Source organism: Leptidea sinapis, chromosome 13 (assembly GCF_905404315.1).
Source record: "Leptidea sinapis chromosome 13, ilLepSina1.1, whole genome shotgun sequence".
NCBI lineage: Eukaryota > Metazoa > Arthropoda > Insecta > Lepidoptera > Pieridae > Leptidea > Leptidea sinapis.
Window position 1 is genome coordinate 3,044,516 of NC_066277.1, and position 23,396 is coordinate 3,067,911.

Sequence of the window (23,396 nt, forward strand, 5' to 3'; positions counted from 1 at the left end):
CATTTGCTTGTATTCAGTATTTTTTCTGTATCAGATAATGTAAAAAATTAAGAAAAGTTGTGTGGTTTATATGCAACACGATAAGTTTCCACAAATTGAATGTAATTTATTACCTATAAAATATTTGAAGGATATTAAAAATGAAATAAAAGCTTAGGAATAGATATTTATTAATCCTAATAATTAGAACTGCATCCTATGCGGGAATTGGCTGGAACGGAGACCAAAGGCAGCCTTGAGGTAACCTCTCAGGACCTTCTTATCCTCCCGTTTACCAATAGCTTTGATCACCTCATCATCAACTAACTTCTGGTCAGTTTTGCGTTGCTCAGATGGTACATATTTCTGTAAAATATTGTTAACATTATTAACCCATATTAAAGATAAATATAGCCTTTGTTGCTAGGTATTAGTTATGTAGTAACATGTCCAATTTTTATTTCCTCTATTTTTTAACAATATATCTAAATTCTCCACTGACATAGGTCTCCTCTAAGACCTTCCGGTGCTCTCTCTCCCGCTCTTCTCTACTCCAAACTGGTCCAGCAACCTTCATTATATCATCTTCCCATGTTAGTATCTGTCTTTCCCATATTAGTAAGTAAATTTATTGATTGGGAGGTAAATTCGAAATGTAAAAATCAACTCTGATAACAAAATATTTTTTCTTCAAAATATCTTTATATTTACACTCCATGTATGTTTTTATTTTATATTTGGAGACCTATTCTTATTATTATAAAATTCAACAGGTACATGTTATTAATTAAAACCATTATTGAAGTGAAGGGAGAAGATGAGAAAGGAAGCAATAAATAGTGTTTTGGTACCAGGCAATCATAGTTGAAAAAGAGATTGTCTTATTTTTGATGTGAGTATACCTTAATATATTCTGATGTCATGCGCTTGACATATTATTATATAGACACCAGGAGAAGATAAATATGGTAGTTGTGATGGTAGTCTTTCATAGCGGTTGAAATCATGTGGCATCCTAGCAATATGTAACAGGACATCATTTGCAGTTAAGAGGTTCATGTACAATACAGGTTTCACTTCTGACATGTGTCCTATGTACGCACGAAATTTTATATTAATTAAAATGATTTTAAAATTACAATGTCTGGTAGGAGGCTATTTAAGCACCTAAAAATTACAGGTCATCTGATGTTATGTGATCACCGCCACTGATATTATCACATTCACTCACATTGCAGCAGCATGGCAATTACAGAGTGTTTATTTTATGGATTAGAAATATTATAAAGTTAGTTAAAACATACCTCTTTTTTGCTAGCAAAGATATCGTCTCCCTCTTTCCTCTTAACGGTTCTCTTAACACTCTTCTTGTTCTTCTTAAAGTAGGCATCATCAAGATTTGCTGGCAGTTTGAAGTCACCAAGGTCAATTCTTGTGCTTGTTGCAATCACATACCGTTGAGGAATGCGGCGGAGTGGGCATGAGTTGAACTAAAATGTTGTAACAAAAATTAATTTGTCAGCTTTATACTGAAAATTCTAAGTGTCTTTATTAAATGCTAGACTCCACCAAAGCTTTTATTAAAACGAGAGAAGAGATAGAATTTAGACAAGTATTACAATTTTAATTTACACATCTCTTTATTCAGTAGTAAAACAGAGATGTCTAAAATTTGTTGTGTGATCAAACACTGTTTTTCACATGTATGCAAAGGCGCGCACACTATGCAGCAGTTGGCGAGAGACACCCCTACTTCCTAATTCAAAAAGTTCATTCAAAAGCAATGAAATTCATATTTCAAAATTTATTTATTTTATAATTTGGTCAATACAGACTCATTTTAAAATAAATATCAGTTGTGGGTTTCTAGTGAGAACACAGATTTATGATGAGGATAGGGCACAAGCTTAGATTCAGAGGCACTTTTGCAATAAACTGTTTGGTATAGTAATGACCTGGATACAATCCCCAATTAAGTTTTTTTATCTTCCTTTTCACCAATTTAAGTGTACTATAGGAAAAAAAAAGGTTTTCTTTTGTCAATGAGTCTGTTAACATCATTTTACAAAAAACACATTGTCTACTACTAGGTATCCAGATTTTTATAATTCAAATAATTGATGAGGACTTTTTTCATTCTGTTATTACAATGCAGAGTTATTTAGTATGAATACCCCAAAATTGTGAGTGGTATTGAAGTTGCAGTCATCACACATGATGTGTAATTTTATTAACTACAGCACCCAAAGTAAAGTAAGTAGTAAAAAGTGCTGCAGTGGTACCTACTAATATTCCGAGAAAAGTAAGTCTGGCTTCCCTGGTGAAATCTAAGTATTATGGGAATTTAACACCCAAATCAAAAGGTGTATTCCAACATACACAGTGCCTGAGGTTTTTTCCTGCTGATAGATGTAGTCAGGAACTACATCAATCACTTAGGAGTGTGTGGTTAATGTTACTATAATTTATAGAGGTCAATAAAAACCATGAAACATTGCAAAAAGCTAAGATTTATAATAAATAATATCAACAATTGAGGGATCAATGTCTCTTAGTTTTTATATGAAAATAAATCTGCTTATTCCATGATATATTAACATATTTTGAGTGTAAAGCCATGTTCTGCGCATGTTTTTAAGCCTTATGCAAGTAGGCCAACTACACACACAACCTGTGAATTTCGTTTGCGGGTATGTGGGTTTATTTCACAATATTTTCATTCACCATAAGAATTTGGAAAATTGAAAACATATTGATATATGGTATTCGTATGCAATTTGTAATAACTTGATCATGTTTAATATAGTAGTTATTATTCTTATAAATACTAACTGCAAAAGGTCCCGTGACAAGCAGAAGTCCACTTGGTAGTATACCAACAAGCACTACACGCTTGCCCGAATGACGTCCAGCTAGCAGAATGCAGACGGTACCCACTGTTAGACTTGGCCTTGTCCTTCTAACGTGCTTGCTGAAGGTTTTGTGATGGTGATGCTTCTTGATTCTGTAATTGTTAACAATTAATTACAAATCTGTCCAACTATCATCAAATTAATTGTGATCTGTTGTTCTACAAATCTGTAAGAAAAAACTAATAAAAACTTTATTGTACAGATGTTATTAGAAATTGCTACCCCATTTCTACTTCAATACATACAATACTTGTATGATATAAAATTATGATTCAAAATTGATTAATTTTTACCAATAACAAATTTAGTATCTAAGGTAACATTCCCACTATCAATCAGTGATGTCATATATTCTGCTGAGAATACCTGAGAAAATTATATCTATATAAATAGAGCCAAAAGTATATAAAATAATTATATAAATGAATCAAAATGGGGTAGTATGCTCAACAATGGACTACTTACAGGAAAGTTAATTTTAATGTAACTAGCAGTATTTTTTTGACCTTACAGATTAATTGGGCCAGGAACTGTCACGGACATCCCCAAAATACTCAACAGATTATTCAACCAGTTTCACAAGCTGATCAATGGTTTTAGAACACAAAGATAGATTTTTTTTTACAAAGATTAATATTTTTTTTGGGAGCTCAAAGATATCATTACTTAATAATAATATATTAAAATAGTAATTAATATTATAATCATGCAAATGCTTAAAACAAGGTAACAAGAACTTTTTTTCTCCAAAACATTTCGATGAAAATCCAAAATTTGCATGTGTACAAAATTATCAAAATCATCATGTCATACATAATATAACAATAGAAATTAATTGTTGAAAATGAAATTATTTAAATAGAAAATAACGTACTTATCCTGGGTGGGGTAGAAGGATCTTCTGCGACGGAGAAGTACATTACGAGTTCCACCATTCTTCTCACCACCAATGGACTTTACTACAACTGTAGGTTTTTTTGGCTTGACTGCTTTTGGATTCTTCTTGCCAACAAACTTGTATTTTGCCTAAAAGCAATATATAACATATCTATTAATAATATTCATGGAATTTACACATTACCCTTCACCTGGCAGCCGCCATTTAGCACATTTCGGTGTATGTGGCAAGCTCCAGCTCATGCCAGGTAAAAATAATGGTGCATTTGGCAGTCTCCTGCTGCAGGATGATATAAAAGTGGTTCTGTACTGCTCTAACAAATAATAATGTGAGATTGTAGAACAAAGATAGGCTATATTTGCCTAGATAATTAACAAGATGAACCTCCCGATTATTAGTGCCGATTTTTTGTGAAATTTCTACTGATAAAAAAATTATGATATGTGGTATGTTTTTATAAATTATATATGTTAATGAATAGTGTGCATTAAAACTAACAGAAAATGTTTTTTTTTATGATTCTGTAAGTTTTTATACCGAAAATTTGAAAATTCTTTAACTCTATGTTTGACTTGGATAGTTACTTTATTTTTACACCTTAAACATACTGTCTGTATAAAATCAAATAGTGTATTTTATAGAGATTCAAAAAGTATTACATATGTGCATAGGTCCCATATAAAAAGCTGCTTAAGTACAGTTTAAAAGCATCTTCTATATCAAAGTGCTCTGTCTAGCCCCTGCTAAAATTGCCACCAACAGTTAACAACATATTTTTACTTAGCAGCTTAGGCACAGCTGATTAAGCACCAACCATTTATGTTCAATTGAATTTGTAAATATTCCGATAATGTTTGCATTCATTTTAATTAAATGTTTGTGTCTATGTTTTTGAAATGTGTGTAACACCTATAATTAAGCCAACACTTAGAATTTATTATTTATTGTAATAATATTATTATACTTTTCTTAGTGTTTGTCTTGTTGGTGTTAAATAAATAAAAATAAATATCATTTCTGGTTCCTAGTTGCTATCTTTTTTTGTAATGTTAAAAAATAATTTAATTAAAATTGTTTGATGTATTATTGTTGTGTCATTCATTATATGAAAGGTACATGTTGTTTTAACTCCATTTCAATTATTTTCCTTGTTTTTCTAAAATTGGTAGCGGACTCAAACCTTGGATTCCAGTCATGATTTGAATACCGTATAAATCAACTTGAATTTACTCGATCCACCAAAACGGCGACTTGGCACATCACTACTACTTTCCAAACACTAAAATATTAAGTTGTGTTAAATTAAGTATGTAGTTATAGATTACACTAGAGCAGCATTTCCCATTTGCCAGGTCATCAAAGTAAAGTAAAAGATAAAACTACGATTCTTTAGTAAAAAATTAGCAGAAACTCCATACCTCACACTAAAATTTTGTGACTCAATAGGCGATAACAAAGTATGTAGTACTATTAAAACATTTTTACTATTATATATATTAATAAATGTGTATTGTATTACCAAATTGAACCAGCTTGGGTTTTTTAAGCATTGAGTGGTTCACGAAGGGGCAGTGGGAAAATTACCGGCCACGGCAGAACAATGTTTGGGAAACACTGCACTAGAGGTAAAATAATTGGCAAGACAAAACGTTTCATGAAATAGAAGTTTTTAAAATTTAGATAGAAAGATAGTTAAAATATACTCACAGTTCTATGGAACATCCTAGTCTTGGAGAAACGGACAATACCATTACCCAAATCATAGTTCCTTGGTGTGCCAACCTTTCGCTTCTTGACACCTCCCTCGGCGGCTGCGGGAGCCTTAGCCGCCGCTTTAGGCTGTGGTGGAGCCATTTATGATCTAAAAGAAATCACGTACAGAGCTTAACGACCATCTAACATCATCTGGCTAAGCACAAGTTTATTTTAAAGGTTATATTACAAAATTAAAAAATTGTTCAACAAGATGTTTAGAAATATATAAGATTGTATCATTGTATTTAAACTATTTAAATATTAAAAGACCCACAAAATAAACACAGAGAAACACTAAATCGTATGGAATCTTAATGTTATGGTACAATCAAAATATTTCACTTATAAAGGAATATTTCACTAAAATATGTCACAGAACCACTTCTTAAATTAAATTAGTTTTTATATCTTACATTCGTTTTCATAAAAAGTTCTATTTCAAAAGTATTAAGACGGATTTAATTTAATGGTAAACAATTCCAACTCACATTGAACCGGAGGATTCAAGAAAAAGAATCTATATTTTGACGTCAAAGCCTATTTCAAAATGTCATCTTAAAATGTGAAAACATAAGTCATTGTCATTGTCACCGTCAATTTTTTTTTTAATTTTAAGTTTTCTTTCATCGATGCACATTGGAAGTGTTCTTGTATGTTCTACTTCAAAGTGTTTTTATTTATTTTAAGGTAGGGAAATGAATCACGTTACAAAAATGTACAACACGAGAATTTTGATATGGTTAAGATAAATTCAGGTAAATAAACATATACAAAAAATAGATGAAAACTATTATATTCAGATAAAATATATTAGGTACTTTAATTTATGTATATTATTTACAATTTTATTAAATTATTATTATTGCTATAAATATATCTACAAAGTATACTATACTATATAGGATCAACAGAACTCAGGAGGGTTTTTATAGAAGTGGGGAAAGGGACATGGATGGATATCAAACTATCTAAAAAGGAAGTTCGGTCATATTTAGGACAGGAAAAGAATAAGTTATCCAGATCACCAAAGTCATGTCCGCATTCACATTGTGGACTATCTATAATATGAATCCTTGGAAGATGGGCCGGACAATTGGTGTGTCCAAAGCGCATTCTTATCAATAATGATTTTATCAAATTTAATGACAGAGAACCATGACTTGTTAGGAATTATTTGTTGAATTTCGCAATAATTTTTGCCTTTAAATTGGCTACTTTCTGCCCAGGCTTTACCCCAGGAGTCCCTGAGATAAGGACCAGAAGGAACAGCTAAATCCTGAGTATATATTTTAAAGTGGAATTTGTCACCACACACCACAGCTTCATTTGCAAGCTGTTTAGTTGCCTATTATGCCACAGTGGCTAGGTATCCAGACAAAAGTGACTGAAAGACCTTTTGTTGAACATTCGTAAAGTTTACTTCTTATGTCTGCTATAATAGAGAAAAATGATTTTGATTTGAAGGGAAATCGTAAAAGAGCCTGTAAAGTATTCTTGGAATCACATAAAATTAAACTATTATTAAGTTTACAAAGTAAAACATATTCTAATGCTTTGGCGATGCCAAGACATTCAGCAGTAAAAACTGACGTGTTAGATGGGCATTTTATTTTTTGGACAATATTATATTGGGCATGATAAACTCCTACTCCTTCAAAATCTTCTGAATTGTGTTTTGACGCATCGGTATAAATATAATGCCATCCTGGCCAGTTTTCTTTAACAACAGAATTAAAATAGTTATTGGCATTATATTTTTCAATATTTGTTATATAATGAACAGTCGTAATGGTAGATAAGGCTTCATATTGACACGGGAGTGGGTCAAGGATTGGAAATAATACTCCGCTTATAGGAACGAGTCTTTATTTGTGTTCACTTTTGCGAACTTGCACTTCGCCGGTCTGCCGCTGTTCCTCTTGTGGGCGGCAGTACCTTCAACGCGTCACACCGCACCGAACACTAAGTCTCTTCTATCTTCTTCTTCTTGAAACACTTCCACTTATCACTACTTCTTCTTTTCTTCTTCTTCTTCTTTACACTTCGAGTTAGAGCTAGAACTGCCGTAGGCCACGCTTAGTACGGCTTATATACCCTCTGGGATCTGTACTATTTTTAAAATGATTCTCTCATTCCATCTTTAAATTTAAATTGTACTAGAAAATTCTTTTAACTATTTCTATAGTGCTTACACATTTTCCATCCCTTTTTTTCTGTTCGATTTGATCCTGAACTTACTAGAAATTTCCATTAACTTAACAAAACCCAAAAAATTCCATACACTGGTAGGTGTATCGAACCCGGGTCTACAGCGCCTAAAGTATACACTTTTCCGCTGAGCTAAGAGTATTGCTGACGGAACTGTTGAAATTAACAATGTCTTGAAGTTTGACATTCTCGTCATTTACGTTGCAGCGTTGCTACGCAACAATATTTACATTTAAATAAATCAAGCTTTGGAGATGTATCGGGTAGTGAATAGATTTAAACCTCAAATTACTTTTTAACAAACAAGGGAGTGGCTTGTTATTTCAATAACTTGATGATTCAATGAGATATGTGAGGGTATTTAATTTGGTTATCAAGGGGCTATTTGAAAATTGTAAAACACGAAAAAATAGACGATCAGACAAAAACTGGCGCCTTAAATAAAGCGGGGGGTTCGTTACACTCTACTTGTAATGCATTCAAAGAACTAGATTTCATGGCTCCAGTTATTATTCTCATAACTTTTGATTGGATAGAATCTAGTTTTCTTAGACCTGCTAAATTACAGGTATTGTAGCATTGTAAAGTAGCTTTAGAGAAAAAGGAATGTGCATCCCACCAAACACCAGAGAGGCAGCTCAATAAATTAAGAAGCTTTACACATTTAGTAACTACGTATTCACAATGAGCCGTTCCTGTCAGTTTTGAATCCAAAACGACTCCCAAAAACTTGACATGGTTATTAGTTGGTATTCGACGATTATCGTAAAATATGGAAATTGGAGGATGTAAACTTTGACGCGTGAAGATAACTACCGAACTTTTAAGAGGTGAAATGCTGAGACCATTTTCATCCATCCAAAGTTTTAAACAATCTAAGGAATTTGATATTCGGCGCCATAATGAACTAAATGTGTTACCCATGGCATATATTACTAAATCATCAGCATATTGAAGCATGTTAATAGAGTCCGGAAGTGAAGATTCCAAGTCATGAGTATATAGGTTAAAAAGTATTGGACTGAGTACAGATCCTTGTGGAAGTCCTTTCCACAAAAGTCTACTTTGATCCCGTTTTTGGTCAAGTTTTATTGTTCTACCTGACAGAAGGTTTATAATAAAGTTAGTTAGAATATTCGGAATAGCAAGTTTATTCATTTTATGTTGAAGAATATGGAGATTGACATTATCATAAGCTGATTGCAAGTCTAAAAAGACTGCAATAGCTTATTCATTACGTGTAAAAGCCAATCGTATTTCTGTTGTATAAGTACCCACACTATTCAAAGTGTGTACTCCTACCTTTCCTGAATCCAAACTGTGATTTGGGTAGTATTCCACGATTTTCAATGAACCATTCAAGACGATTTTTTACCAAATTCTCAGCAACTTTGGCGATTACAGGTGATAGTGCTATTGGCGATATGATGATGCTAGACTCGGTGACTTGTCTGGTTTAAGAATGGGAATAATAATTTGCGATTTCCAAAAAGGCGGATCATTGCCCGATATAATTATTATATTAATTAAATCCAAGTAATACTGATGAGAATCTTGACTAAGGTTTGCTAAAAAAGAATATGGAGTACCATCTTCACCTGGGGCAGAGTCTTTGATCGAAGTTAAAGCACCTTGTAGTTCTTGCATAGTGAAGGTAGAATTAATGATACATTGGTTTTGGAAGATGTACGAAGCAATATTACTACAAAAATGGTTGTGTTCCGGAACTGAAGGTGGAGCTAGACGATCCAGAAATGTTTCGCTAAAAATTTGGTTCTATAGAATATTTAGCAACTGGACCTCCTTACTGCTAATATAAGGTGATTTGCACTTGCTTACTCATGGTAGTTACCCATTGTAATATGCATGAATAATCTGCTTTCTCCCAAATGTCTTACGCAAAATAATTTATTTATTGTTGCATGAATTATAAAAAGCCATTCAGGCAATAGTGATAGTTCAACAAATCAGTGGTTTACGAATCGTGGGTTTGATCCTTGTTGACGACTGCTGCTATTGTATTTGTACAAAGCTAATAGGTAGATGGAATGTAATATTATTGTCATACTTAACTAAACTAAACGCACGCCTCAAGGGTTAGTACCTTGGTCTTATTCTTAGGCATAATATTACTATTATAGTAGTAAATAGTAATATTTAATAGTAATAATAAATTTAGTATATAATAAATAATATTAATAGATAATATAATAAGATATGTACATGTTTTCATATAATCTTTATTTGACAACTAGATATACCATGCTCATATAATTTGCTTTTTTATTTTTACAGTTTTCATTACATTAAACAAATGTGTGGCAAATATGGTCTCACTACGTAGGTCTATTATATATACGCAGAAAATTTAACTAGAAAAACAATGTGCGCTATTTTTATGATGTATAAAAATAGACTGTTTAGTTAGCACAAATTTCCCATCTGTGACAATGTCATTTCTGAAAAGTAACATAGATATCGATAATATTATTTAATTCAAATTGCGAAAATTTATTCTAATATCACTCGAGATAACGTTTACTTCAAAATGAAATAATATCAATTTGCAAACCAATTTGAGAAATCTTGCACGTAAGTTAGATATCGAACGATATGATAGTTGGGGCCGACTCTAATACTTGTCTGAATTAAAAATAACTATGACACCTGCCATAAACTTTTCATTACCATTGCCATAACCGTTCAAAATTTATGGTGGTCATCTTATGCGGCTCATGAATGCAATATGGAGGCTTCTGATATGTGCGTGGATAAAGTAGTGTGTGTAACTGCACATTATTAGGCATCACATCACTCGTTAACTGGCCTTCGGCTCGTTCCATAAACCCGCACTCGTGTTTAATTCCCTTCATTTGTTCATTTACAATCACATAAACTACTATTTCTTCAAATATTGTGATAAATAGAAAGTCATCTAAATAATCGTAAAATAAAAGAAATTATTTACAATATAATTGGTACTGGAACGCCACCCCAGAACAACATTTTTAGATACACAAACAAAGTTCCCTTTATTCCTAAACTTACCTACTCTCAAATAATTTCTATGATGACAGTTATATGTCAATCGAATGTGACTTTTAATTCTGACGCAAAATATCACCAATGCACCAATCTGTCATTCTTACTACTAGTTTTCGTGATGGCTTCTTTGATGAGCCCGTCTTCGCCGTCTGATGGCTATAAAAGGTTTAGTGATGATTTCGCGAATACCAGCATCAACAATTACGGCTCAAACGTCGCAAGTAATCAAGAAGCTATATTTCCATGCACAGTAGCCGCATCAGTCTTATGTGTACGCTTATGTTCTTAACAATACATTTTATTTCATCTAAATAGTGTTTTAATTTTCTCGTCTTAACATTTATTTAAATATAAATCGCTATGTAGTAGCTCGAAGACGAACGACATAACTCATCTTAATTAGTTATTTTAATAAAAGCACAAATTACTCTTTCACACAATGTAACCCACATCCTTTCAATAATTACCTACACTAATGGATTCATGTAACTGCTATAGTATGCACTTTATCCGCAAATATTCGCACGTTAAGCCACCCTTTGCATGCAGGTTTAATATTATCGCTTTCAGAAACTGCTTATTGGCACAATTATTGTATTATTAAGTAAATCTATATGATTATAATATACAACTATAATAATAACTACATTCTTTTACAGTTTTAAGTTTGTGATTTCTTAATAATTATTGATCTATTAAACTAAGACTACCCAGGTTCTAATAATTGAATAATTTTAACTGTAAGAAATGTAGTTTGGTAAATTATTCTCATGGCCTCCAAAGCAGTATGTATATTATGAGTAAAATAGTGTGAAAATTTACCCCCTTATTCATAATAGTCTGCTAACTTAAAACATTGCTAATTCTCACTCTGACTTCTTCTATTGACCTAAGTCAGAATGAGAAAAAACACTCCTAAGTGGTTGTTTAAAGTTAGTGTACCATTATGAATGAGGGGGTTATTGTTTACAAGATTAAAACTAAATAATTTATATGTTCTGTTCGAACAATGTAAATTTTTTTGCATTTAAGTTGCAGATAATACCATGTTAACAAGATAAATAATTAGTAGGTACAATATATTCCTATATAAATCAAAGAGGAACTTAATATGTATAAATTTCAACAAAAGAAAATTTGTTGAAATTTATGAGAATTAAAAAATTCTCATTCAAAAACAATCAAAACATGGGATATTACAAATGTACTGGCATACCTTTATAAAAACAAAAATTTGAATACAGATTTAAAACCAAATTACATTATAGATATTCCGCTGACATTCTTGTGTAAATAGTTATCTTAATATAAGATGAATGAACCAGATATTTTGTAGTCCTTATCAATCATGAGCACACCTAACTGATAAGCATCTATCTACTGTATAGTTTTTAACATGTGAAGGAACATGATTTATTCTAAATAAATAATATATTTGTTACTGAATATATTAATAATGTCAAAATTAGCAAAAATACCGACTAGTTCTTATCATTTTATAAGATACAATTGGTATAAATTTAAATCATGTAAGTACTGAACAGATTAATGTTTTGTTATAAAATTTTAACTATTTAAATTTTTTTGACCTTGAATGGTTTGTAACCTTTTTACATTACTAGCCATCCCACCTGCATGACTGGGCGAATTTTAAAAGGAAGGAACGTTGGAATTCGAAAAATAAGTAGCCATAAACATCTAGGATAAATTTAGCATTGAATGGTGGTAGTTTCATGTCGATACAATTAGTGATTTAAGGGTGATTGAGCCTCAAAGACCATTTTCATTAAATTATTTTATTAACAAGCTTAATTGATTAATTAATAATAATTAATGAAGCAATCAGCATTTCAATAATTATATTAATTATAGAATGGTGGGTAAAATTATATTATTAATTGCCTTGTCTGGGAGATAGCAAAGAGTATGTACATAATTTTTAATTTAATTTGTTGCGTGTATTATATTTCCTATTCTATGCTACATTATAACATATCTCAAATACTGGCAACTCCTCACTTGTCTCTGGTATTGCTGATGTTCATTGGCAGGTGGTTTAGTACTTTTAATCACACAATAAAAACAATATGTATATATTTCTGTCCAATCCGTTTGTCCTATTAAAATTTCTTGTTTACAAAGTCTGGTGTGCTAAAACATAAAAATAATACTATTTGATTATATGATGAGTATTTTTAACCCTCAAGTCTTGATTTAAAACAAATAACTAGTTAAAAATTATTGATTGAAATCAAACCATAATCTCATTAGTCGTTTTCGTATTAATCAACCCTACCACATAAACTTTGTAAGGTTTCGTGGCAGTCGCGAATATTCATGTCATTTATAGTGTTCAATTTCAAATACAACTACACATATAGAGAAAACATGGTTTGTTATTCTCAAAAGCCTTTATTGTTGTACATAATCTAATAAATTTATTAATATTTTCTGTTTGTTTAGAGCTGATTTTATCCTTTTTTATTAAGGTTCCGTCGCCAAATGACAAAATCGGAACCCTTATGGATTCGTCATGTCTGTCTTTCCGTCTGTATGTCACAGCCACTTCATTCCGAAACTATAAGAACTATACTGTTGAAACTTGGGAAGTAGATGTATTATGTGCACCGCATTAAGATTTTCACACAAAAATAAAAAAATAAAAACAATAAATGGGGGTTCCCTCATACGTAGAACTGAAGCTTAAATTTTTTTTTCATCAAACCGATAATTGTGAGTTATCTATGGATAGGTCTTAAAATAATATTGAGGTTTCTAATATCATTTTTTATTCTAAACTGAATAGTTTGCGCGAGAGACACTTCTAAAGAGGTAAAATGTGTCCCCCCTTTGACTTCTAAAATAACAGAATAATAAAACTAAAAACTACATATGATGTACATTACAGTGCAAACTTCCACCGAAAGTTTGGTTTGAACGAGATCTAAGTAAGTAGTTCTTTTTTAATACGTCATAAATCGTAAACCGCAATTTACCTTTCATTAGCCTATATGGGCTCGTGAAAGGTAATGTTTACTTCAATAACTTAATTTAAAAAAATACACTATTATTAAAACATCGATCAAAGTTACAACGAACTACAAGAACTTTGTATTATGTTGCTGCTACGGAACCATTCACCGGCTAGACCGACTCGCACTTGGCCGCTTTGTTTATTGCGGTTTTGTAGACAGGGTCTCAACAATTTAGCCAATGTCTGGTTTAGGTAAACCATCAAGTAATGAGTATTTGGCGGTGTTCGTAATTCAAATTATATCGGTTATGATCAGTGTTTAACTTCTGAATGTGGTTACATTAAAAATACTGAAATATATGTACATATCTATTTATACCTGCTGATGCTGATGGTTATTGATACGCCCTGCCCATCACAATGCAGCGCTGCTCAAGATTATTGAACAACCCAAAAATTCTGAGCGGCACTACAACTGCGCTCGTCACCTAGAGACATAAGATGCCAAGTATCATTTGCCCAGTAATTTCACTAGCCACGGCGCCCTTGAGACATTGGCAGCGCCATTTTCATGGCAGAAAAAGGCGCCGTTGTGGTACTAGCCGGCATCCTGTGCAAAGGAGCCTCCCACGGATTTAATCTTTTATATCGTCATATATTTACAGGAAATAAAAAAATGTAGTTTTTTACTACATTTTTTGCTGAACAGTAGGACTGGTAATTTGAGTAGGAATAAAAATGATCTCATACCAATAAATCACATTAATATGTTGTCAAAATCACATAGTTTCTTCACTTTACTATACTACAATTTAATTGTCATTCGTACTGTGCTATGGACTCATCTAATATATATAAATTACGCGACACGCTGTTTGTCCGCGATGGACTCCTAAACTAATGATCGGATTTTAATGGGGATTACTTCATGGAGTGCAGTTTGGTTCAACTTGAGAGATAGGATAGTTTTTATTTGGATTTGGGGCCCATAATTATTTTTACTTTAAATATTTGTTTTACATGGACATATTTTCTATGAGAGAATTTAGTGACGCACGGTTTGACAGTTCCGCTGTGAAACAATTTCATTATAACAACAGGGAGCATTCTTTACGAAATATTTCTTGATGTTTAGAAATTTTATTGGCAAATTCCTATAAAACAGTATATTTTTTATTATCTACAGAACAACGTCTGTCGGGGCAGCTAGTATCATATAAATTTGACATGAATACTGTATTGCTCAGTTTATAATAGGTAGGTACTTAATGGTTCGGTTCAATTTTGTTTAAAATACAATTTTATACTACATATATTTGCATGCCTTGTATTTAGAATAAGACAAACGTAATCTAAATAAAATAAGACCGATTGTAAAACTGACCTTATATAAATGCAAATAATGATTATTATTAAACTTAGTCCTTATTTACTCAATTTAGTCATTCGCGCGGGAAAGTAACTGTAGGTACTTCACATTACGGCCAGTGTTCGCGTTGCTGTCACAAAGATGTGCAAGAGCTTGACCTTGCTTGGACCTACTTTTCATTTGAAATGAGCTCGGCGTCGAACGAGACATCAATGTTACGTAATTCCAGTTCTAACAAGATTAATGCAGTAATTTTCATGGATTTTTGGAGTTAGATATCACGGTTGGATTTTGCCTTATGTGATTGATTATTGTACAATCATCGCGATCTATTTGATTTATTTATAGATTGATACGTAATGCGGATGTGTAGAATTTAGCGTTGCCAACTTTTTGGACGTACTAGAGTATTTATTATTTCAGAGTTCAATTAAAATGTTAATATTATATTAATTATAACATATTTTTTTAATTATTTTATATTTTTTACTGACCTGGCAAACGTTGTTTTGCTATATAAATTATACATGTAAACCTTTCTTGAGCTTCAACGTATCTATTACAAAAGATTTCATTGAGATCGGTCGAATAGTTTAGGAGTTATTGGGGAACATACAAACATACATTCCCTTTTATATATATAGATTTATTAATTACTAGCTGACCTGGCAAACGTTGTTTCGCCATATAAATTATATATGTAAACCTTCCTTGAGCTTCAACGAATCTATTACATAAGATTTCATTAAGATCGGTAGAATAGTTTAGGAGTTATTAGGGAACATACAAACATACATTCTCTTTTATATATATTAATTAATTAATTATTAATCATAACATAAATTACTTTCTTAATGATGCCACAGATTGGGAATGGAGCGACCGCCCTCAGGCTATTACATAATAAGTTTAATTGTACAGTATTACTTTGTAAACATATTTTTTTATGAAAAAAAAGCCCGCTGAGTTTGTTGCGCCCATTCTTCTCAGGTCTGAGGCATTCTTTTTGGAATGGGTGGTAGTTTTTGACTTACAATAAGTGACGTCACATCCTATTTTGAATATAAATATTTGAATTTGAAAAGTACAGATTTATAGGACAGCGTACCTACTTACCATTTCGTTTTGCTCAGTAAATAGTCTCAGTATCCTTTTTAGTGTTTTGAAAATTAATATGTTAGAAATGTGTCAAAAGTAACGTTTAACTTCTGCCGCTCAGAATTTTTGGGGGTTTTCAACAATCCTGAGCGGGACTGCATTGTAATGGGCAGTGTGTATCAATTACCATCAGCTGAACGTGCTCCTCGTCGGTTAGTTTCATTAAAAAAAACCCTTTTAGATAATAAAAATAATGTATGGTGGAATTGTCTATCATTTATGTATATATAGCAGTTCGTCACTAACAGATATCTTAGTTACAGACGTTCTTATCAGTAGATAAGGAAGGGAATTGAATGTTAGGTACTGTTGATTTTGATTGACAAGTCCTAAGCCGTCAGTCACAACCCGTCAGACTAGTATTTTGTTTACTAAACCACTCTGACACATTGAAAAAAAATCACGCACACTGACCTACAGGTATACATACCAAATACCACTGGACAGGCTGTTCCCTTATGTTTGAAAGCATATTTTTTGTGCCTATTTGAAGCGCAACTCGTGAGCGTCCAGAGAACTAATTTTGACGTATAATACAAATGGCTGCGAAGCGTACAGTACTATGAAGTATGTTTGCATTCATTTTGAATTAATTTTGGTCGTTTTCCGTGTTATTTATATTTCAAGAATCAACGTAATAAAGTACACAATATTTTTTTTGTAAATAGTTTCCCACCATCTATTGATGTTTGCTGAGTTTTAGTACCGCAGACTCTCGCTACATGGACAAAGCACCAAAATGGCGAATATCAAACAGGCACAAAAGCACTTTCAGTCAGTCATTCTTCAATATTAGTAGAAAAGGAAGGGAATTGAATGTTAGTATTATTGAACTGTAATTGACTTTAATTTATTAGTCGTAAGCCGTCAGCCATATCCCGTCACACTAGTTTTAAAGGCCGGCAACGCTCCTGTGATTCCTCTGGTGTGGCAAGAAATTGTGGGCGGCGGTGATCACTTAACAACAGGTGACCTGTACGCTCGTTTGTCCTCGTATTCCATAAAAAAAAATTGTATACTAAACCACGCACACACTGAAAAAAATATCTATCTATATATATATAAATGAATTGCTGTTCGTTAGTCTCGCTAAAACTCGAGAACGGCTGGACTGATTTGGCTAATTTTGGTCTTGAATTATTTGTGGAAGTCCAGAGAAGGTTTAAAAGGTGAATAAATAGGAAAATGCTGCTAAATTAAATAAAAACAACAAATTTGTTTTTCCTTTGATGTGTCCATACATAATTTCTATGAGAGAATTTATTGACGCACGGTTTGACAGCTCTGCTGTGAAACAATTTCGTTACGACAGCAGGGTGCATATTTTACGAAGTAATTTTTGATGTTATGATATATTATTGACAAATTCATATAAAAACATTATTTTATTTATTATATACAGAACAACGTCTGTCGGGTCAGCTAGTATAATTATATATAATTCCGCCAATATTTGTCTTCAAACAATTCGCCATGTGTTTCGCCTCTACACGAGGCATCCTCATGAGATGTTGACTCGCTAAACTCTGGCACGAGTCTACTGTTGAGCATAAATTTCTACTATGAGTACACAATGAAGTACGATTTCGACTGTTCCGTTCCCGCTGGACGCTGTTCTCAAATTATTCCACATTAAGAATGCTTTGAATTCTAATTCAAATATTTTTATTCAAAATACGATATAATATTGAAAGTCAAAAACTTTCACCCACTCCAAAAGATACGCCTCAGACCTAAGAAGAACGGGCGCAACAAACTCAGCGGGCTTATTAGATTATTAGATTAGGTCGGGAATAGATGTTAAAAAAATTACAGAAATAATCGTATTGCCTGTACTGTACTATTTCCACTAGAACAACAATAAATTAAACCGCGATGGCGTATTTTAAAATGGACACAATTCAAACTAAAACAACCTTAAAGAAAACTATTTAAAATGCACATTGTTGACTAGTAAAAAAATAAGGACTCCGTGTCACCTTACATAACAGTGTAGCACTAAAACAAGCCGTTTAACGTGAAAATACATAGCCCCACGCACACACTTACACTACTACAGGCCGATAGGCGGCCATTATGAGAATTGTCATCATCTGTGACAGATCAGTTTGCGTCTCAATAAAATATTTAAAAATGCCGTCGTGCGTTGTGAAAAAGTGTAAAAACGATACTTTATAAGTATTTGTGGCCATATATGATTATTTAAGGGTGAAAAATATGTGTAAGTAGTTTCCCCCGTAGCCGCACACACACTACCATAACGGTGCTTCACTTGCTAATATCACGGCGCGGAGTCCTTATTTTTTTACTCGTCCGTGATAGTGGCTTGTACAGGTTCCGTGCCATCATACAAGTTCTATATCTTGTTTGTTTCCTTCGAACTTGGCAGGTTTTTCAAATTTTGCGTCGTGGTTTACCATAATCGGCCAACATTGTTGACACAAATGTGTTTACAGTACATTGCGGCTCGACCGTAATTACGTGGTTTGGATTCCCATGGCGCAGGGGTAATGTTTACGTTACAAAAATAACTGTAAAACAACCTTGGCTGAATTTGGGAGCTTATTTACGTTGCGGCGTGTACTTAATAGATAACATTATACTGTGTAGTGTGTACAGATAGACGAACAATATTAGAGTGTGTATAAGTAATCTATACTAATATTATAAAGCTGCAGTGTTGGTTTGTTTGTTTGTTTGTTTGAACGCGCTAATCTCTGGTACTACTGGTCCGATTTGAATGATTCTTTCAGTGTTGGGTAGTCCATTTATCGAGGAAGGCTATAGGCTATGTTTTTTTTTCAAAATTAGGGATCCGTAATAAAATTGCTATTTTGTAACACAAGGTTTTGCCATATAAAGTATAATTCACGCGATAGTTTTATAAGTAATAAAATATTGCCTATATTATAGCCTGTACATCATTTTGTTCTATTGTCAATAGTTTTTGCAGCGCACGCAAAAATAGGTTTTCGATTTTAAACCTTGTGTTACAAAATAGCAATTTTATTACGGATCCCTAATAATTTTGAAAAAAAATATAGCCTATAGCCTTCCTCGATAAATTGACTACCCAACACTGAAAGAATCATTCAAATCGGACCAGTAGTACCAGAGATTAGCGCGTTCAAACAAAAAAACAAACAAACAAACACTGCAGCTTTATAATATTAGTATAGATATAGATGTCACTTTACACTATACTAGAGAGATAGGTATATAGTGACTTAGAGGGATATATATTGACTAACTTCATTGTAATTGGTAATTCATGGTGATGCACAGCGTAGCTGGAGTACACTAACTAATATTTTGTCTAAATATGTGTAGATCTACACAATTTTCGAATGCAGCAATGAACATAAGCGTCTTGCGATTTGGTTACAGGCGTTTAGAAATTCTGCCACAGATCGCACCCTTACTGTAAGTCGTTAAGGAGTTCCATTGATCATCATATTCGACAATTACTTGATCATAACGAAGTTATGGTATGTGACTCAAGTATCCTGATAGCATAAAAAGGATTCGGCTGAGTATCGTTATTTACTCCTAGTAATTGAAGAGTTCCGTTACTTTGTCATGGATGGCATAATCAGAACCAACCCAAGTACCTTTGAAGTATATTCTTTATTATTTATTAGTATTATTCCTTTCCAATAAAAAAAGAATCATCGAAATTGGTTGGCGCGATATTGAGTTATTCGTAAATTTGTCGCATACATACTTATAGCAAATTTAACACTTTTATGGACTTTTTAGATAATTTTCTCATATACCATATAGGATAGGTACCATTGTCAGATCTGGACCAAATGCAATGAGACCACACGAGAAGCACCAGCTTTCAAATAAAAAATGAATAATCAAAATCGGTTCACCCAGTTGAAAGTTCTGAGGTTCTAACAAAACTTAAAACGACGAATTGAGAACCTACTCCTTTTTTGAAGTCGGTTAAAAAACCACTATCACAATTTTTTCACAATGGCGTCATAATAAGCTTCTCTGCTATGTAGGTTTGAATTTTCATAATTTTATTTTATTTTATTTGGAAAACTTACAGTGTTAAAATAACTTAATTACTATACAATAGTGTGAACATTTTACACCATTTAATAGTTTTCGCATATTTTTTCTAATAACACATAGCATAATACAGGTACGTCTTCTTTTTTCTTATACAAGTATTATATAAAATATGTTAATAATTACATAGGTATTACATTTATTATGTTCAAAGATTTTTTTTTATGGAATAGGAGGACAAACGAGCGTACGGGTCACCTGTTGTTAAGTTATCACCGCCGCCCACAATCTCTTGCAACACCAGAGGAATCACAGGAGCGTTGTCGGCCTTTAAGGAAGGTGTACGCGCTTACTTTGAAGGTACCCATGTCGTATCGTCCCTGAAACACCGCACAAGGAACCTCATTCCACAGCTTTGTAGTACGTGGAAGAAAGCTCCTTGAAAACCGCACTGTGGAGGACCGCCACACATCCAGATGGTGAGGATGATATCCTAACTTGTGGCGTGTCGTGCGAAGGTGGAATTCGGCGGCAGGAATCAGGTTAAACAGCTCTTCGGAACACTCCCCGTGATAAATGCGGTAGATGACACACAATGAAGCGACGTCTCTACGCAAAGCCAAGTGATCCAGCCGTTCACAGAGCACTGGGTCCCCGACCATTCGAGCTGCTCTGCGTTGTACGTGGTCAAATGGATCGAGCTGATACTGGGGTGCGCCAGACCAGAGATGACAGCAATACTCCATGTGTGGCCGGACCTGCGCTTTGTACAGCGCTAGAATGTGGGCCGGCTTGAAGTATTGCCGTGCTCTATTAATGACGCCCAGTTTCTTTGAAGCCAATTTGGCTTTGCCTTCCAGATGACCATGAAATTGGCAATCGCTCGAGATTTCGAGACCCAGTATTCCGATACTAGGCGCGGCTTTAAGAGAAGTGTTCTCGAAGAGCGGTGATACGACAAATGGGGTTTTTTTAGTGGTAAACGCGCAAACTTGAGTCTTCTGGGGGTTAAATTGGACAAGGTTCAATTTTCCCCATTCCGCGACCTTCTCAAGAGAGGACTCGATAGAAGACACAAGTTTCTCCCGGCACTGGTCGACGATTTCCCGAGAGAGACCTGCATGGCCAGTGTAGACGGCATCACCAGTGCTAACGTCTGCATAGCAATGAATGTTGGAGGTGTACAACATATCATTGATATGCAGAAGAAACAGCGTGGGAGACAGCACACAGCCTTGGGGCACAACAGCATTCACGGGCTTCGGGTTCGAGAAATATCCGTGGACAACGACCTGTATGCTGCGCCCAGTAAGGAAGCTGGAGGTACACTTGCACAAGCTCTCGGGAAGCCCAAATGATGGAAGTTTGGAGAGGAGCGCCTTGTGCCATACACGATCAAAGGCCTTCGCTATATCCAGGCTAACTGCCAGGCCTTCCCCCTTGCTTTCAATAGCCGCTGCCCATCTATGTGTTAGGTATACCAGAAGATCACCTGCCGACCGACCATGGCAAAACCCGTATTGTCGGTCGTTGATCAACTGGTGACCCTCTAGATATACCAAGAGCTGACAGCTAATTATGCTCTCCATGATTTTGGAGAGCAGGGCGGTAATAGCAATAGGCCTGTAGTTCGCCGGATCCGAACTGTCTCCTTTTTTTTGGATCGGATGGACTAGGGCTGACTTCCATGAGTCAGGACTACGCCTTTAGAATAAGAGTGCCGGAATAAACGCGTTAGCACCGGCGTCAACTCAGGGGCACACGTTCTAAGCACGATTGGAGAAATGCCATCCGGCCCGCTCGACTTCCTGACGTCCAACGAAAACAGAGCTCGCCTAACAGTTTTCTGTCTGAACTGTACTTCAGGCATAGAGCTCTGACACCGCGGGATGGTCGGCGGTGTTTTTCCGTTGTCGTCAAGAGTCGAGTTGGAGGCGAAAAGAGTGCACAAGAGATCGGCTTTCTCTTTTGCCGTATGGGCCAGGGTGTCATTCCTCATGTGCAACGGCGGCATGGACGGCTGGCTGAAGTTACCAAGAGCAGCTTTCGACAACGACCAGAACTTGCGTGTTCCGGTCGGGTAACTGGAAAGCTGCTCGCCGATTTTGACGACGTGTTTAGATTTGCCCGGGCGATTTGCCGCTTAAAAAATCTGGAGGCACGGTTGTATTTCCACTTAAGAACTGTGCAGTTCGGATCCTTTGTGCCCAGCGCCGCAACCCAAGTTCGATACGCCTGTTTTTTGCAGTCAGATGCTGCTTTAACAGACGCATCGAACCAGGGCTGTGATCTGCCACCGATGGGTACTACAGAGTTTGGTATAAAAATATCCATACCCTGTAGTATCACATCGGCTACTGCAACGGCGCAGGCACTAGGATAATCCGAAGGGAAACAAACCCTGCCCCTAGGGTAGGATGCAAAAAAGGAACACATCCTATCCCAATCTGCTGACTTGTAGTGCCAAACGCGGCGGGTCGCTGGTGGTCTGCGACGTTGGCGTCGGATAGGCACTACACTCCTGACCAGACAATGGTCGGACGTTCCGAGAGGGGCGTCGACAAAGACCTGGTAACCATCGGGATGTGTAGTCAGCAGAAGATCCAATAAGGACGGCATGTGGCTATCCACATCCGGGAGCCGCGTTGGCGACTCAACCAATTGGGACAGACCATACGCCAATGCAAAATTATACACAGATCGCCCTGCGTAGTCTGTGGTACGTGATCCAAGCCATTCGGCATTGTGCCCGTTGAAATCACCCAAGACTACGATTTCAGCGGAGGGGATCTGTGCAAGTACGTCGTCAATTGCCGCTTGAACGCAGCCCATGAGATGATCGGTTTCTGCGTTACCACTATGGGAGCTGTAGACACACGCATAGATGCGGACGCGGTCCTCTAAATCTACGCGGAGCCAGAGAGTGGACAGGTACCCCTACCCTCAAAATTGCCGAGACGGCGACAGCAGATATCCTCCCTAACGTACACACATACCCCGGCATGAGGCAAAAAATTGTGCTCAATTTTGTGCCCGGGGTACGTTAAATATGACGTATCGCTAGGTCGAGATATC

At 34.9% G+C, this 23,396-nt stretch overlaps 2 protein-coding genes across 3 annotated transcripts in view; one reads left to right on the forward strand and one right to left on the reverse strand.

Annotated features, from left to right (window-relative positions):
* Window positions 1-153: 153 nt before the first annotated feature.
* Window positions 154-6,119, reverse strand: LOC126967790 (60S ribosomal protein L6). Of its 2 annotated transcripts, none has more exons than XM_050812488.1 (6): window positions 6,033-6,119; window positions 5,497-5,650; window positions 3,766-3,917; window positions 2,812-2,983; window positions 1,284-1,469; window positions 154-345 (listed from the first exon to the last, which is right to left on the reverse strand). In XM_050812488.1, exons 2-6 carry the CDS (start codon window positions 5,641-5,643, stop codon window positions 184-186), a joined length of 819 nt encoding a protein of 272 aa, XP_050668445.1. In that variant the 5' UTR covers window positions 5,644-5,650; window positions 6,033-6,119; the 3' UTR covers window positions 154-183. The 2 variants fall into 2 exon arrangements, with proteins under 2 accessions (XP_050668445.1, XP_050668444.1); XM_050812487.1 differs by having other exon boundaries at window positions 5,958-6,091.
* A 4,793-nt stretch (window positions 6,120-10,912) lies between these two features.
* LOC126967761 (two pore channel protein 1-like) overlaps window positions 10,913-23,396 on the forward strand; it is a 43,509-nt gene continuing 31,025 nt past the window's right edge. The window contains exon 1 of the mRNA XM_050812437.1: window positions 10,913-11,018. Within this exon, the coding sequence (XP_050668394.1) occupies window positions 10,916-11,018 (103 nt within the window). The 5' untranslated portion in view covers window positions 10,913-10,915. The remainder of the gene's footprint in view (window positions 11,019-23,396) is intronic.